General features: G+C 36.1%; 1 protein-coding gene across 3 annotated transcripts; it reads right to left on the bottom strand.

Annotated features, from left to right (window-relative positions):
• Nucleotides 1–6,481: 6,481 nt before the first annotated feature.
• LOC133286279 (uncharacterized) lies at nt 6,482–14,686 on the bottom strand. Of its 3 annotated transcripts, none has more exons than XM_061483674.1 (2): nt 14,046–14,686; nt 6,482–6,760 (listed from the first exon to the last, which is right to left on the bottom strand). In XM_061483674.1, exon 1 carries the CDS (start codon nt 14,414–14,416, stop codon nt 14,078–14,080), a length of 339 nt encoding a protein of 112 aa, XP_061339658.1. In that variant the 5' UTR covers nt 14,417–14,686; the 3' UTR covers nt 6,482–6,760; nt 14,046–14,077. The 3 variants fall into 3 exon arrangements, with proteins under 3 accessions (XP_061339658.1, XP_061339659.1, XP_061339657.1); XM_061483675.1 differs by having other exon boundaries at nt 6,482–6,752; XM_061483673.1 differs by having other exon boundaries at nt 6,482–6,791; nt 14,046–14,683.
• Nucleotides 14,687–16,800: the final 2,114 nt, after the last annotated feature.

Genomic DNA, 16,800 nt, shown 5'->3' with positions numbered 1-16,800 from the left:
ATATGTCAAAATAGGTTTGGAATGATCTTCACATGATTTGAATACTTAGAAACATTCTTCATACCCAATTACATGTGTTCAATCATTAGAAGTCATTTGGTATTAGAAGAAATGAAGATTTCGTAAAAGAGATGTTGCCATGAAATATCCGGATATTGGAATTTTAATATCCGGATATTGGAATTTTAATATCCGGATATTGCCTTAAATATGTTTATTGTCCAATGGCTATAAACGACTAGTTTTTGTTGGAGATGCCATTATATATACTTGTAGCTATAGTAATCAATGTTGGACGAACATAGATCAATTATTGAACCATTATTACTCCTTCTAACTCATTATTGCTCATTGATTACACACTTTGATCATTACATATTCTTGAATTCATCTTTGATTTAAAGCTATACATCTATTACTTCTTCAACTTGTATAATCTTTACTTTGAGAGTACTTAGCCATTTTTAAATACCTCAATTTGATTTCTTGAATTGAGAGGAGAGTGAACCCCCTTGAGATATTACCAAATTCTTAAGCAAATTTAGATTGAAAGTTGTAAGGCACCAAGAGCCCGAAGTATTGGAAGATTGTAATGGTTTATCAACCACCCTTGAAGCTTGATAGTTAGTGAGAAAGATTGATCGAGCAGTTTCACTTTGGACGTAGGTCACAGTGGTGGTGACTGAACTAGGATACATCTAGTTTGCAATTTCTCTAACCTTGAACTCTTTACTTTTGTCTTGAAATTGCATTTTTAGATTGTGTTTATTTATTCACAAACTTATATTTATTGATCACACACTAGTACCTACACTTAAAATTTTTCTTGTTAAATCATTTAATTGGAGAAATATTCTTTAAAATATCAAAGAAGACATTTTGCGAAATTTTTTTATAGAACTCAATTCACCCCCCTGAGTATTGAAGCCACTAGTCTAACATCATATAGCTTACACACATCATAATCAATTATCAAATATCCAAATATCAAATCCCGTAGAGAAGACCTCATAGGTTTCCTAACTCTTCCAAGGCATATCTAAGATAAGACCACATGGCTCCTTAACTCTTAGCTTTTGGTCCTAGCTCTTAGCTCTTGGCACAAACTATTGATCAAAGTTCCACACATCATGTATATATCAAGATACTCTCGTAAAGTTCATCATATCATATCATATACATATCATATCAAAGCATACTGATATGCCTTCAGCATATAGATATTTCAGAGTAAAAAGAACAAGGATTTGACAGTAATTCAGTAATAAAAGTGATTAATTTAAAGGAATTATTGATAATCCATCTTCAGGCATGTTCTCACTTTGATTCTATGTTTTTGTAGGAAGAAAGCATGAAAAAGCCATTGTTGCAAACAATCACCTCACGCGAACAGCATGAAAATGGCGCGGATCGCGTCATGATCACGGCCTTTCCACGTGAATCGCGCCACATTGGCGCTGATCGCGCCAAGATTGAGGGAGAAAGGGCCAACACCACTGCCTCTTCACGCAAGTAGCGTGACATCCACGCTGATCGCGCCAATCACAGGAATTCTTTACTGATCTTCCGCGCAGATCGCGCGTAGTTGGCGCTGATCGCGCGGGCGTCGTGAGTATAGTTCCTGAATTAGTGGAATTTGCTAAAAACAGAAATAAAATCAAATCTCTCAGAAGATTATGACCTGATTGGGCAATTGGATATAAAAAGGGAAGCAGAAACCCTAAAGGGGGGATCTTTCTTTGGCTGGAAAATTACAAGACACAAAATTGAGAGAAAGCTTTTGGGATACGGAAGGCTGAAGATTCATGATTCTTCTTCATCTTCTGTATATTCTGGTTTTATTCTTTTATGAATTCCTTTACATTATTTGATTTGTCAAACATGAGTATGTCTGACTAGTCTTCTATTATTGTGGTAAGGGTCACAACCCTTAATGTGAACCCCTTGTGATTTGGTTAATTTTATATTCATTTATTTCAATTGAGTTTATTTTACCTTGTTCTTCATCTTACAATTCTTCTAGAACCGATCACTCTATTAGGATTGCGAGGGTTAGGGTTTTCAATAGGAATATTGGGATTCTAATTCCTGACAAGAGGTAAGATAATTGTTCATGTATGTACTAAGGATAGGCTACATGAACCGCAGGTGTGAAAGATTCACTGATTCTAAAGCTTAACTTGAAAAGAGATTTCTAAGGGATTAGGATTCTAATAAAGTTAATAAGGTTAACGTCATTAAGGAATTAAGGCTTAACCAATTAAATAAAAGATAGTGAATCGTTTGATCAATTGCATAATTGAATGTAAACTTTAATTCAGGATACAAGGTGGGGATCATTAAGGTGTTGTTTCTCTATACTGCAATATTCTCTCAAATATTTTCTCAACCATTAATCTTTTGTTCTTGAGTTTAAAAAGCATGTTGGAAATTAATTTTACTTTCTTGATTTGTTCTTGCTTATTACAAACCACAATTGTTCTTTAAACCAATTTTATTAATCCAACAAGAGAGGGATAGTTATAATAAATTCGGTGCCTCAATCCTCGTGGAGACGATACTCTACTCATCATTTTATTACTTGAAACGAACGATACACTTGTCGTTTACGCAACACATACTCTCATAGAGTTCATCATATCATGTAGTTACATATCCATATCCTATATGAATGCAATTATACTATGTTTCTACATTCAATACAGAGTATACACATCAAACCATCGTCCAAATGGATCATGGTGGAACATCCAAAGACAAGAAAACCCCTAAATCGGGAGCTTACCTCTTGAAGTTCCAAAATCCAAGCTTACTTGTATTCCAAGAAAACTAACCAAGCACCTCCAAGGCTTGATCTCTTTGTCGAATATCACTTGGCTCAAACCAGATTTATTACCAATAAATCCAATACCGTGTATGTCACATTCCAAATGTTAAATAACAAACTTCAACACTTTAATGTTTCATCAAAATTCCCATACATGATATGTATGTTGATTTTAACATATAATTTAACACCTTTTTCATGTCAATTTATGCCCCACAACGAGTCATTACTAATTTATTATCAATTGTCCCATTTAACAAGACTTTTGAAGATGCTTAGATACAATGTTTGAATTTGAATGATCTAGGATTTTGCAGAGGATCCTATAATTTGAATACCAAGAATCTTTTCTCTCAATCCCTCCCTCTGCTTCTCCCTCTTTCTTCCCACTTCTTATACAATGAAGTTAATTGATAGATAGAAAATATTAAAATAAAAAGGAAAATCACAGCCCTGAAATTCAATCTTTGCTATGTTAATTTTTTACCAAAACTGGTTAGAGTGCCGACAAGATTTCTTTTTTGCCTTCCTATCATAAATCATATCCATGCCACATTTTCCACCCAATACTTTGGGCTCCATAAGTATTCAAATGTATTTTACCTTTTAATCTCTCTTCATTAACACAACTGCTGATTTCTTGCTTCTTTTTAGGAACGTGAGGAAAGAAAGTGGCGGCTGAAGAGAGAACGATCAGATGACTGACCTGTGCAAGTATCACAGTCGCCTGTATATGATCAGCTATTTCAAACCAAGATCCTTAAAACATATGATAGAAGTAAGCTTCCTCCAGGTAAGGATTTGTTTACCTGGTCAACTTGCTACCTTGGTTGTGGTAATTAGTGATATTATTTCATTCATGTTTCCTCCCAATAATATAGTATTTTCACATAATGCTGTTCTTCACAGAAATGGTAAATCCAGGTATCTCTTAGTACAATTCTATTTCTATACTTATGTTGGAATATTCTGTAGGATATTCATCGTTTGTCACAATTTTATTTTCTTAATTTCTTTTAACATTTGTTTTTTGGTAAATAAGTTTGGCTTGATTTTTTGTCAGTTATGAGCAGCTTGAGTTCTTTTGGGGCTGGGAGTGGAGGTTGTGTGATACAGTAAGTACATGACATTAGAGGATTTTCTATTTACTAAATGCTGATGGATAGCTATTTTATATTTCTCGAGTCATATCTGAGATATTTACAATATATTTTATGTGATGGATTAAGATGGTTGTAAATGTAAGGTAAAAATTATTCTGTATTATCATTTTGTAATTTACATGCAGGTTGGTTGGATTGCCCTTCATTTGGCCAAGAAATTTGTTGCATGATACCTTCTAAGGTTCCACTTGGTGAATCGTTTAATCACACTACATTGCTTCTGGTAAAAGATACTCATTTAAACAAGTGTTGCATCAACAGAGAGTTTTAGGGAGAAAAGTAAGTAGAATTTATTCGGAAAATGTTATTTTTCGTTAGATTTCAGTCTGAATCCTCTGCTACTTTCTCATTTAATTTTAAGTGCAGGAGCAATCTAAATGAAAGGAATATATAGATTCTTAGAAAACGAAGAAAGAAGAAAGAGGGTATCAAGCATGTTAAGGTTTGTAGTAGAAGACATACCAAGCATGTTAAGGTTCTCGATACCATCCAGCTTGGTCTACTCTTATTGATTGATTTGACGAATACTTCTCGATACTGTCTTATCTTGTAAGAGGGTATACAGTAGCAAATCTTGTAAGCTCTGTTAGTATTATATCTAAGTTAACTGTTTACCTAAAGCCATGTTTTCGTTTCCAAAAAAATCTAATTCTTTTACATGGTTCGAGTCCAATAAGTCGGTTTAATTAGACCGATATTAAACGTTACTCCAAAGTTTTTTTCCTACAGATTTTGATTTTGTGAGGGAATATCAGAGACTAATTTTTTTCAAGGAGATAAAAAAGACTCTAACCTATAAACCATACTGATCAAGCTAAATAGATCTTACCATTAATTTTTCTGAAGTGATTGTTAGCGTGCGAGAGAAGACATAGAGGTTTTAGTGGTGTTTGAAGCCATTTTTACCTAGATCAAACCGAAAAATCCAAAGAACACAGAGGGTGACTTCGAGATCGAAAGTAGGTTCAAGTTGGAGCATTCATTCCACATTTCTCACTGCATGTTCAACTATTGGGCTGATTCCCATCATGTATAACACTTGATTGATAATATCACACCTGATATCATGTTCCTATAGGTCCAACCTGTTATGGATATGAATATCATATCCCAACTACTCATCTAAGAATCTATTAAGAGATAGATTCATGTGCATCTCAACAACTCTATAACAGTCAGAGGGCACAAGATAAGAATCATATCCCAACAGAAAAGGAGTTGAATCATACTGCAATTGGGAGAGTTCAAAGGGCCCAACCCTAGAAAAGTAATCCTATAAATAAGAGCCTAAAGACCCCATGTAAACACTTTTGACCTATTTACGAATACTGCCCACACTGTGCACACACCCACCTCCTTGGCTATAAGTCTATTGTTTGTGCGCAGTGATTGAGACCTCGACTATAAGCCTAGTATACATCTGATATACACTATCTCTGAGCGCATACCATACGGTATAGCAATACGGTCTATCTAGGACCTAATACAACCATTGGTGATGTTAATGGGGACACCCATACTATGCTTGTGGAGCCAACACTATATTGGAAGATTCAGATTCTTGATGACAAGGATGGATCAATCTGTTGGCTGTCTCCATAACAAACTCACGGAAGAGTTTATGAATAAATTCTTCTGGTTCATTCATCTAAAACCTGGGGATAAAAAGAAGGGGTTAACTATATTACCGCATCATTTCATGGTTATTTGTTTGTACCTCATTGAGGAGCCCAGAGGATGTGCTGATGTTGTTGACATTTATGAAATTTTTTAACTTTAGCATCGTACACTTGTTTGCTGTCTAATGTAAACTTAGTTCTTTTACTGTGTTGGGGTATCTGATCCGTCACCACGAAAATGGATATCCACAGAAAATATTTTTAATTCAAATTTTTTTTCTTCTCCACTGATATACCCTTGTCTTGGCAGAAAATGTTGATGGTGGGGATCATCTTGATCTAATTGTCACAACTATGAATGTCAACTATATATTTGAAATTTGATCATTGAAACGATTTTTCATTGTTGTTACATAGTTGATTTATACCATATTTTTAGGCTTGGAGATTGCCTAATCAAGGAAGAAACAATATGGCACATTAGTAAACTGGTGAATCGGGATGGTATCTGTGTTACTCATATACCTTGCTCATATGAGGAAGGTAAGAGCTTTTGGGTGGAAATTTAAGCATTCCCTTGCTTATTTACCAAAAACTTAAAATATTAAATGTTTAGGAGAGTTTTTAATAAAATATTGGGTATAATATTTTTTATGCTATACGAGATAATTTTATCTCATACACAGATAAAAGTGTATATGATTCATTTTTTTTTCCTCATATGATATGACCCCACATGAATCCTAGGAAATAATTTTATTTCCTAGACATTCTATAGACAATTTGATATTATTGCTTGCTTATTTATCTATTGCCAATGAAGTTGCAATAAACAAGTTTGCAAATTATATCCGTAAGCAGAGTTTGCTGGGAATTGGTAGTTTTTATTGAACTGAGACGTAATAATTGGTAGCAAGTAGCAACAAATGTTTCAACTTTCAATATACATATAGACCAAGATATCACAACTAAATATGGCATCCCAGATCAGTGAAGTCCAACTCAATGGTGTCATGTACACTTCATATCATATTATTTATTTTTGAACATCACACAGCCATCTCCACAAAACACCATCATCCTCGCTGACGACTTTGAATGAATGCATCTCTGCACTACAATATTTCCAGTACCGGTGTTGGTCTGAAACACTTCAAAATTCAAAATCATATATTCACAAACCTGCACACATACTATCAACATAAGAACAAAATGGATTGACACCTCTACAACTTCCTATAAGCCTCATAATAGGATTCTAAACATACTGAATTAGAGCCTTCTAAAGCTCATAATTCTAGTAGAAAACATCTAACTTCAAAAAAGTGAGTTTTCCTACACAAAGTTGGAAACAGAAGAAAAAATGCAAAAAAAATTTGGTCAAAGAATGAAATGAAATATTTGCAACCAAACATCAACATTAACATCACCTTCATACCAAACAAGTTGGGGTTAGCAAGAACATATTAAGGAAAAATAAATAAATAAAAACAGAGAAAAATTAAAAATTAAAAGTAATTAATTATTGAGAGAAAAATAGATAGAGAGAGGAGAAGAAGAAAAAGAAAAATTTAATAGCACAAATTTTACGCGCCTACACAATGCAAATAGCTTTGCTCCACTCCATCTTAAGTCAAATTGCAGGTCAATTTATTTTCCATTTCATTAAGTCTTGTTTTACTATTTTCTCCTAGATAAGTTCCGACCACCCACTTTCATTCTTTATGTCATGTTCTCAGTAAGAAACTTCTTTTCTTACCTAAGTATATAAGGGTCTTTGAAGAACATGTCCAAATCATCTCAAACTATGTTCTCTTATTTTTTCTTCCACCAATACAACTCCAACTTTTTATTAAATATCTTTATTTCTTATTTTATCCATACTTGTATGATCAAACATTCACCTTAATATCCTCATTTCCCCTACTCACATTTTATGCTCATATATATATATATATATATATATATATATATATATATTATTGGCCAACATTAAGCTGCATATAGCATTGCAATCTTTACAGTTGTTCTATAAAAAAAAAAAAATTATCCTCAGAAGGATTTTACAATCATAATTGCGTCATTTCATTCAACCTGCTTTAATTCTATGGCATATACCCTCATCAATCTCTCCCCCTTTTGCAAGATTGGTCCTAGATATCTAAATGCCTTTTTCTTGGGTATCTCTTGTCGTAGCATTCTCACAAATGCAAAAAAAAATATGCTACCAAACAACAAGCACAATAAAGTTGTTGGTAAATACCTATAAACATAAATGACACAAGAAGATCTCAATCAATGGTGGAACTAAACAATTGATTGCACTTAACCAATCTGAAAGATTCATTGAATGAACAATGACAGTGAAGAACATCACATCTACTGTCATACTTCAGCAAAAGATCCAACAGTTCTATTTTATAGATGATTTCTTTTTAGAAAAACATTTCATTAGAGAAGAAAGATTATAAAGAAGAAATGGAGGATAAGATTCTCATGCACAAATACAATAATAAACAAATAAAGGTCGTCAGTGCAAAATAGCTCTTCAATCTCTCTGCATACCAGTAAGGGAAATTCTGTACAAGAAAACCATGGGAAGAAAACCAAAGAGAGGCCACAAAACAATCCTAACCCATAAAACAAGTACCCTTTCTGAATCTCTAGGGTCAGCCAAACAAATAGAGATTAAGATGAAATAAAAAGGAAGACAACGGAAACTTCATACGATAATACCATTTGAAATGTAGAAGCAAAGATAAGTAATATCCTCCCACATTGTTCTTGTGCAATCTTTTCAAGGTTATGATGGTGATATAACTTCTATTAGGAGGGAAAGAATATTCCTTAGTGTTAGAAATAGTATTGTATTTTATTATTATTATTCTATTATTCTAGAAAGTTATTTGGGCTTGGCCCATTAGGTCATTTAACCTCTTTAAATAGAGGACTTTTGTACAATTCTATACACAATTGAATACAATACATTCATACATCTTAATTAGGTACCAGAGCTTTTTGTTCTGGGAACTTTCGCTTCCACTAAAACCCTAAACCCATTGCTTAGGTGTTCTCTCCTTCCTCTACGTCATGCATCCCTCCGACTTGTTTCTGCAACTGTTCATGCGGTACTGTTCATTTACGTTACTGTTTGCGCGTCCATACGGTCACTGTTCATCGCGTCCGTACGAGTACTGTTCACTGCGTCTGTACGGGTACTGTTCACGCATCCTTTTCCGGCCATTCCAAGACAAAACAACTCGCCTTCTTGTCCTCTTTCCAGATCTGGTCTTCATTCGTTGTGGGTCCCATCCGTTAGGAAGATATCGGCGAAAAACCCACTATTTGGACATCTTTTTGCAATGTTTTTGCGATATTTCTTGTTTCCTTGCAGTTCCTTGCTATTTTCTGGTCATCTCATTTATTTTTGCTATGGAGAGCTCAAGTAATGATCTCCAAAATACTACCGGCAACATCTCCAACACTACCCATCCATTACAACAATGAAACTGACTGGATCTGCTACTTACAAGACTTGGTCTACCTCCGTTAAGATCTAGTTTACTGGTCAGGGACACGGGAAACATCTCACGACCAAGTCGGCCAATATTCCAAAGGATCAGATATCTGAATGGGAAAAGATTGATGCCCAACTGCTAAGTATCCTTTGATCTGGCAGTTATAGACATTTTCATCCCTTTTGAGACCTTCTATGACGTATGGGAGGAAGCCAAAAATCTCTACACCAATGACATTCAGCAGCTTTATTCCATTGTTTTTCAGATAATGGAATTGTGCAAATCACCATATGCTCGAATAGAGACTTATATTGGTGAGATTCGTTCTTTGATTATGGAATTCTTAGCTATGTTACCTCATGTTGCAGATGCATCTGCATACAAGAAGCAGGTGGAGCGCTTATTTATGGTCGTGACCCTTTTCGGCCTTTCAGAGGAGTTAAAAAGTGTTTGTGAGAATATTCTAACCAGTGCTGAGACTCCTAGCCTATCACACATTTTCCAACGCCTTCTGAATCTTAAGGACAAATTAGCAGCACTCACACATGCACCAGGCACCGATTCAACTGCGTTCATTTCTCGTGCCAATGATTCCAATTGGAACAGTGGACGCGTACGTGGTCGTGGACAAGGTGGCCGCGAATAGAGGCCCTGTTGCAATTATTGCCAGAATCTTGGACATTTTGAAGAACATTACTATAGGAAGTACCCTCACTTGAAGCCACAAACTGCCAACTTGGCTCAGACAGATGCTACACCACCTTCTACTGGATCAGTAACTCTTTCGAGTGCCGACTATGAGGCACTTCTCAAGAAGGTTTCTTCCCAGCGTCCTACTCAAGACACTGGTAATCATGTTGCTTGTCTTTCTCAATCATCTCTTGGACCCTGGATAATAGACTCAGGTGCTACTAATCACCTTTGTGGTAGTAAGAATCTTTTCACTTCGCTTTCTTATTCAATAATCTACCTTCTATAACTCTTGTTGATGGCACTAAGGCTCCTGCTCGTGGAGTTAGGCAAGCCAACCCAACTCCCTTTTTAACTTTGAACTCTGTTTATTATATACCTGGCATTCCCTTCAATTTAATCTTTGTTAGCCAGTTGATTCATTCTCTTTCATGTACTGTTACCTTCTCTAAACAATTTTCTTCTTTGCAGTATCCGGGTACGGGGAAGACGATTGGAGCGGGCATTGAGTCACAAGGTCTCTACAATTTGATTGAACCACCTTCTCCGGTAGCGTGCTCTCTCATGGAGTCTCCTGAACTAATTCACAGTCATCTAGAACATCCAAGTCTTTCCGAGCTTCAGCATATGGTTCCTTTTTTATCTAATCTTAAGTCTTTAAACTGTCAGTCTTATCAGCAAGGAAAGCACACCCGCTCCTCCTTTGCTAATAGAGTCAATAAAAGAGTTGATGCTCCATTTTCTATTGTTCATTTTGATATTTAGGGTCTGAGTCGAACTATATCTGTTTTGGGTTTTCAGTATTTTGTAACATTTATTAATGATTTCTCTCGTTGTACTTGGGTTTATTTAATGAAAAAACCGTTATGAAATATTTTCAATTCTTCAAAAAATTTGTTCTGAGATAAATACTCAATTTGGTGCTTCTATTCAAATCTTGCGCAGTGATAATGCAAAAGAGTATGTGTCTCTTGAGTTTTCTAATTTTTTGAAAAAACATAGGACGTTACACCATACCACTTGTCCGCACATTCCACAACAAAATGGAGTGGCCAAACATAGAAATAGGCATCTGGTTGAAATGCACGTACCCTTCTAATTCATATAAATGTTCCACTTCGTTTTTGGGCAAATGCTATAATCACCTCTTGCTTTCTCATCGATCGCATGCCCTCTTCCGTGCTAAATAATGAAGTTCCACATAGTGTATTATTTCCAAGAGCGTCTTCCTATCCTCTGCCTCCCCATGTATTTGGATGTACCTACTTTGTTCATGATCTTACTCCAGGGAAAGACAAATTAACATCCAAAGCTTTCAAGTGTATTTTCCTTGGATATACTCGTTTTCAAAAGGGGTATCACTGCTACTCTCCCGATCTCAAGCATTATATTGTTTCCGCTGATGACACTTTTCTTGATCAACAACCTTTTCATTCTATCTCGTCTCAGATAACACAGGTTGATCAAGTTCTTCCTATTCCTTCTCTTGACTTGTCTTTACCAGCTGCAAGTGACTCTATCCCAGAGGAGCGACCCCTTGCCTCCATTCCTGAGAACCGCCCTTTTCTCACCTATCAGCGTCGTCAGACTGCACCTCCTGTGGACTTACCCTTGTTGACTCATCGTCTTCTCCTGTCGACTCTTCCCCTCCGGATCCTCCATCCGAGATTACTCCCATTGCTCATCGCAAAGGTATTCGATCCACTCGCAACCCTCATCCACTTTACAGTTTCTTGAGTTATGATAAACTTTCTTCACAACATTTTACTTTTATTTCTAGTATTTCGTCTGTTTCTATTCCTAAGACCACAACTGAAGCACTATCTCATCCGAGTTGGTGTCAGGTGATGATTGATGAAATGACAGCACTTCACTCCAATGGCACATGGGATCTTGTTCGTGCTCCTCCCGGGAAGTCGGTTGTCAATTGTCGATGGGTATTCACAGACAAAGTTTGTCCTGATGGCACTGTTGATCGCCTCAACGCTCGATTAGTGGCCAAGGGATACACTCAGATTTTTTGTCTTGACTATGGGGATACTTTTTCTCCTGTTGCTAAGATGGCCTCTATTCGCCTGTTTCTTGCACTTGCTGTCATTCATCATTGGCCGCTTCTTCAACTTGATATCAAAAACGCCTTCTTACATGGTGACTTACAGGAGGAAGTATATATGAAGCAACCACCAAGTTTTGTTGCTCAGGGGGAGAGTTCTGGAATGGTATGTAAGCTTCGTAAATCTTTATATGGCCTGAAGCAGTCTCCTCGAGCTTGGTTTAGTCACTTTAGTTCCGCTATTCAATCCTTCGGTTTAACCCGAAGTAAAGCCGATCATTCTGTCTTCTATCGGCATAGCTCTTCTGGCCAGTGTATATATCTCCTGGTCTATGTTGATGACATAATTATTACTGGCAGCGATCAAGCTGGGATTGATCAATTAAAAAAATACTTATAGTTTCAGACCAAAGATCTTGGCAGCATTCGATATTTCTTAAGAATCGAAGTGGCACAATCTAGGCAGGGCATTTCCATTTGTCAGAGGAAGTATGCACTGGATATCCTTGATGAGACTGGAATGTTGGGATGTCAACCCATTGATACACCTATGGATCTTAATGTTAAGCTATTACCTGAACAGGGGGAGCCATTGGCAGACCCTGGTCGTTACAGTTGAAAAGTTAAACTATCTTACTGTGACAAGGCCCGACATCTCTTTTGCAATTAGTGTGGCAAGTCAATTTCTTGACTCTCCTTGTGATTCTCATTAGGATGCAGTTATCAGGATTCTTCGATATATCAAAAGAGCACTAGGAAGAGTTTTATTATACACAAATAAAGGAAATGCAAAGGTGTCTAGATATTCAGATGCTGACTAGACAGGTTATCCTGCAAACAGACGATCCACCTCGAGATTATCTCTTGGAAGAGTAAGAAGCAAACTGTAGTCGCCAAGTCAAGTGCAGAGGAAGAATATCAGGCAATGGGAAATGCAACCTGTGAGCTTATATGGCTAAAACAATTACTTAAGGAACTACATCTTTGTGAACGACGGCCCATGAAACTCATTTATGACAATCAAGAAGCATTGCACCTATCCTTTAACCCAGTATTTCATGAGAGGACTAAACATATAGAAATTGACTATCACTTTGTTAGAGAGAAGATTCAGTCAGGAGAGATCGAGACAGCATTTGTCAATTCCAGTGATCAACTTGCAGATGTTTTCACCAAGGCTCTTAGAGGTCCCCGAATAGATCATTTATGTAACAAGCTGGGAGCTTATGATATATACACACTAGCTTGAGGGGGAGTGTTAGAAATAGTATTGTATTTTATTATTATTATTCTATTATTCTAGAAGGTTATTTGGGCTTGGCCCATTAGGTCATTTAACCTCTTTAAATAGAGGACTCTTGAACAGTTCTATACACAATTGAATACAATACATTCATACATCTTAATTCTTAGTAAATATACTTAGTCATTAGAAAGTTAGTTAGGAGGGGAATGGTTAGTTAGGAGGAAGGTTTTGTTTGTATAAAAGGAGGAGTTGTCCTCTATATTGGGGGAATTGGATTTCCTTTTGAATATTAGCTGAGAGTGCTCAGTGGAAAAGGGGAGTTCCCCTTGGCAAGAGAAATTTCTCTCTAATGCTCTTTCGTCTTTGTTCATCAATAAACAAATACTTTCCTTCCATTTACAATTCTTCCTTTTAAATTCTACAAGCCTCAATCTCTAAAGAATTAAGAACCATAACAGATGGTCGCCACTATCCAACGAAATTAGCTCAAAGAGCAAATTCCTCTATTAATACTGCTTCTGTTCTATGTTTTTGCAGTGCATTGTCTACTTAAGAAAATGTTATTGCCTTTGATTTTCAGGTTTTGCAGGCGTTATCAACACAATTTCAACATCTATGTATCGGAACATATAGAATAAGTTAAACCAAATTATACTAATCTAATTCTTTTGAAATCATGGCTTCATTCAGCATCAGCAGTGATATTTTTAGCAAAGTCATTCAATCCAACAGTATCACACTCAAACACACATTGGGTTCATTCAGTTATCAATATATTTCAGCAAAATCATTTATAACCAATCAAGTTGATGACAAAAACATTGCTCTACCCACACTAAAAAGAAAAAAAAAAATGTAATTGAAACAAAAAATTATTTAAAAAAAACACACACACACATGCACACAGAAAAGTTCAGATGCAAACTCACCTCAAACAACAGGGACCAAGCTAACATGGAAATCAGAACACTTGCAGCACAGGTCTTTTCCCAAGCCTCTTGATCTCTCTATCCATTTGCCCAGTAAGCATCAACCCAAACATCTTGTAATCACACAAGAGTGACCATAAGGGGTGCCCAAAAGTTGCTGGAGCATTCCCTTCAACAAAGAAATGACTGTACCAGGCACATCCATACCCAGAAAAAGGCACAAAGAACAAAAACCACCAACTGAAGATAACTGAACAGAGCAAGAAGAAAATACTGAACAGCGTGCCCACAAAGTGCCAACGCCTAGTGGATGGTTTTGAATGCTGGGTCATATAAAAAGCCCAGAAATCTTCCATGCTCCTGAAATTCATGGCTTTCAGAAACGCAGAAGCAAAAAAAATAAGATTTTTAGAAAACCCAATTGCGAGAAAAGCTGAAAGTATCTGTAGGGTGTGAATTTGAAGGGATTAAGATCAAAATTTGAAGAGGCTGTTCCTGAAACTGTGATTTTTGAAGCAAAGTTGGGATTTTGATGGGGTGTGAATCGTAGGGACCATACAAGGAAGGAGTTAGAGATGTGTTGTGTTGAATTCCATGGATGTGTTTGTGATTTTTGTGGATGGGTTGGTTTTGTTGTACTTGTATTGATCTGCTTGAGACTTCAAGGTCAAGCGTTGTCCCCATCGTTTAGTTTACCATTTCACCCTCATTTTTTATGTTTGTTTTGTTTTTATTTTTGTTTTGTTTTGAACAATTTGCATGGAAAAAAACAAAAACAAGAACCATAAAAAAGCAATTATTGTCACATTAATTTTTTCTTGTTCTTTTAATTTACAAAGTTCTCAAACTTTGCATCTGTCATGTACGTTAGGCCATGGTATTGGTTAGGCACGTTTTAACTTGCTTGTTAAGTGCCACATAACATGTGACTTTGACTCGTGGACGAGTGTGACGTGCTAAGAGCAACACCGATGTTTCAAATTAATCCGTAAACCCTAAATTCTCAGTGAAAAGAGCAACATCTCGGGAGTGTAGTACCTATGTTTTTGTAAATTATTTCTTAATGTTATAAAAAATAAAAAAAAATTATTTCTTAAAACTTTAAAAAATAAAATAAAATTTCAAAAACAAACTTGCACAATGTATCTTCTTTAAAATACTTTTAAGTAATTTATTGGTTAATAATTGGATATATGAATGTATACGAATTCTTAAGGATAGTATATTCTCATGTATGAACTTTAACATGATCGACAATTCGACATACTATTTGAGCTTTTGCTCATTAATAAATACTTATATTTAAATAAAGAAAAATTATTTATTCTTTTAAAGGATATAAGTTTATGTCCTTTTGTTCATGATAAACATCAGTATGGATATGGTATGGTTCAAATCTATCCTTCTTGGGCTATTATTCTTGGTATATATAGCCCTTACATAGGTAGTTATTCTAAACGTGGGTAGTTATTAATACCATCATGTAATCGTGGTAGGACCCACCTTGGGTTCCACTACTTGGATTGACTGGATAACCATCCGAGTAAAACACCTTCTGGGTTCCTCTAACCGCATTCTTCGACTATCAATACCCGGACGTATAAACCCGGAAAATTGAGCCCCCAAGCTCGGAGTTTAATGGCAATTTTACTCCGAGTTTAATTCTTTATTTATCTCTTATGTTTTCCCTTACTTATTTTCTTTCTGCATCTTCATTAAATGCTTCCTGCTTACTCAGCTTCTGATTGCCATTTGTCCCTTTCTTACTGTCTTGATCTTCGAAACGGTTGCTTATCCGAAACAACATGACCTGACAGCCATCATTACATTTCGAAATTTGAAACGCCAGTTACTTTTTCACCTTCTTTTATTACCGCTAGCGTTTTAACTTTTCCCATTTACCCTTTTTCATCATTTGCCTATTCTTTTCTTCTGCGCTTTCTTCTTCTTTCTCCTCTTCTTGAATTTTTCTTGTTCTTGCTTCTTTCTGGGTTTCTTTGAGTTTCTCGTGCGGACCTTGCTATGACACTGCTACCTTTGATTGTTGTTCTTCATCAAATTATACAAGTAAGTTCCTTTATTTTGATGCTTGCGCTATTTTCTTCTTTCTTGCCTAATTTTGCCATTTACTCTAAAAACTGTTAACTGCATCTTTAAGCCTTACCATAGCAAACTTGCTTATTCTCCTGAAAAAGACTTTCTTTGTCTTTGTACCTTCATCTTCTTTAATGTTCCTTTACCGGCTTTATTGGTTTTGGACGGATTAGGAATCTACTTATAACCACCATCTTCTTCAGTTGAAATTTTAACTTGTAATATATCTTCTAAACTAGATTTTACTGGTACCTTTCCGTCCAGGCCATGCCGCCGGGGAATCGCCCCTACCGTTCGCTTCCACTTTCTCGCTTCGCCATACCTTCTACTGTGGAAGGTTTAGAATGGGTTGATGAATAAGCTCTAGGACTTCGTTCTTCGTATGAAAACAATCCAAGTAATCTTCACAACGCCTTACTATCAATCCCTTTATTCCGTGACTCCATTATCACTTCTTTTCGAGTTGCTATACCCGGAGAAGAGGAACGTATCTGTTCGCCTTCCGGGCAAGGTGAGAATTCTTTCTTTTTTGCCTATAAATGCTTATTTTTCGAGCTCAAGATAACCCTACCTTTCACCGAGTTCCAAATGGACGTCCTAAATCATCTTGAAGTCGCCCCTCTCAACTTCATCCAAACAGCTGGTGTTTCTTACATACCTT

The sequence above is a fragment of the Gastrolobium bilobum genome, unplaced genomic scaffold (assembly GCF_033153095.1).
Source record: "Gastrolobium bilobum isolate Gb01-03AN ecotype WA unplaced genomic scaffold, APGP_CSIRO_Gbil_v1 utg12063, whole genome shotgun sequence".
Taxonomy (NCBI): Eukaryota; Viridiplantae; Streptophyta; class Magnoliopsida; order Fabales; family Fabaceae; genus Gastrolobium; species Gastrolobium bilobum.
Note: the sequence above shows the minus strand (reverse complement) of the source record. Positions and strands in the feature narration are given on the sequence as shown.

Excerpts from the sequence above, each read along its gene's own strand:
- LOC133286279 (XM_061483674.1), bottom strand. The coding sequence starts at position 14,416 with ATGAATTTCAGGAGCATGGAAGATTTCTGGGCTTTTTATATGACCCAG.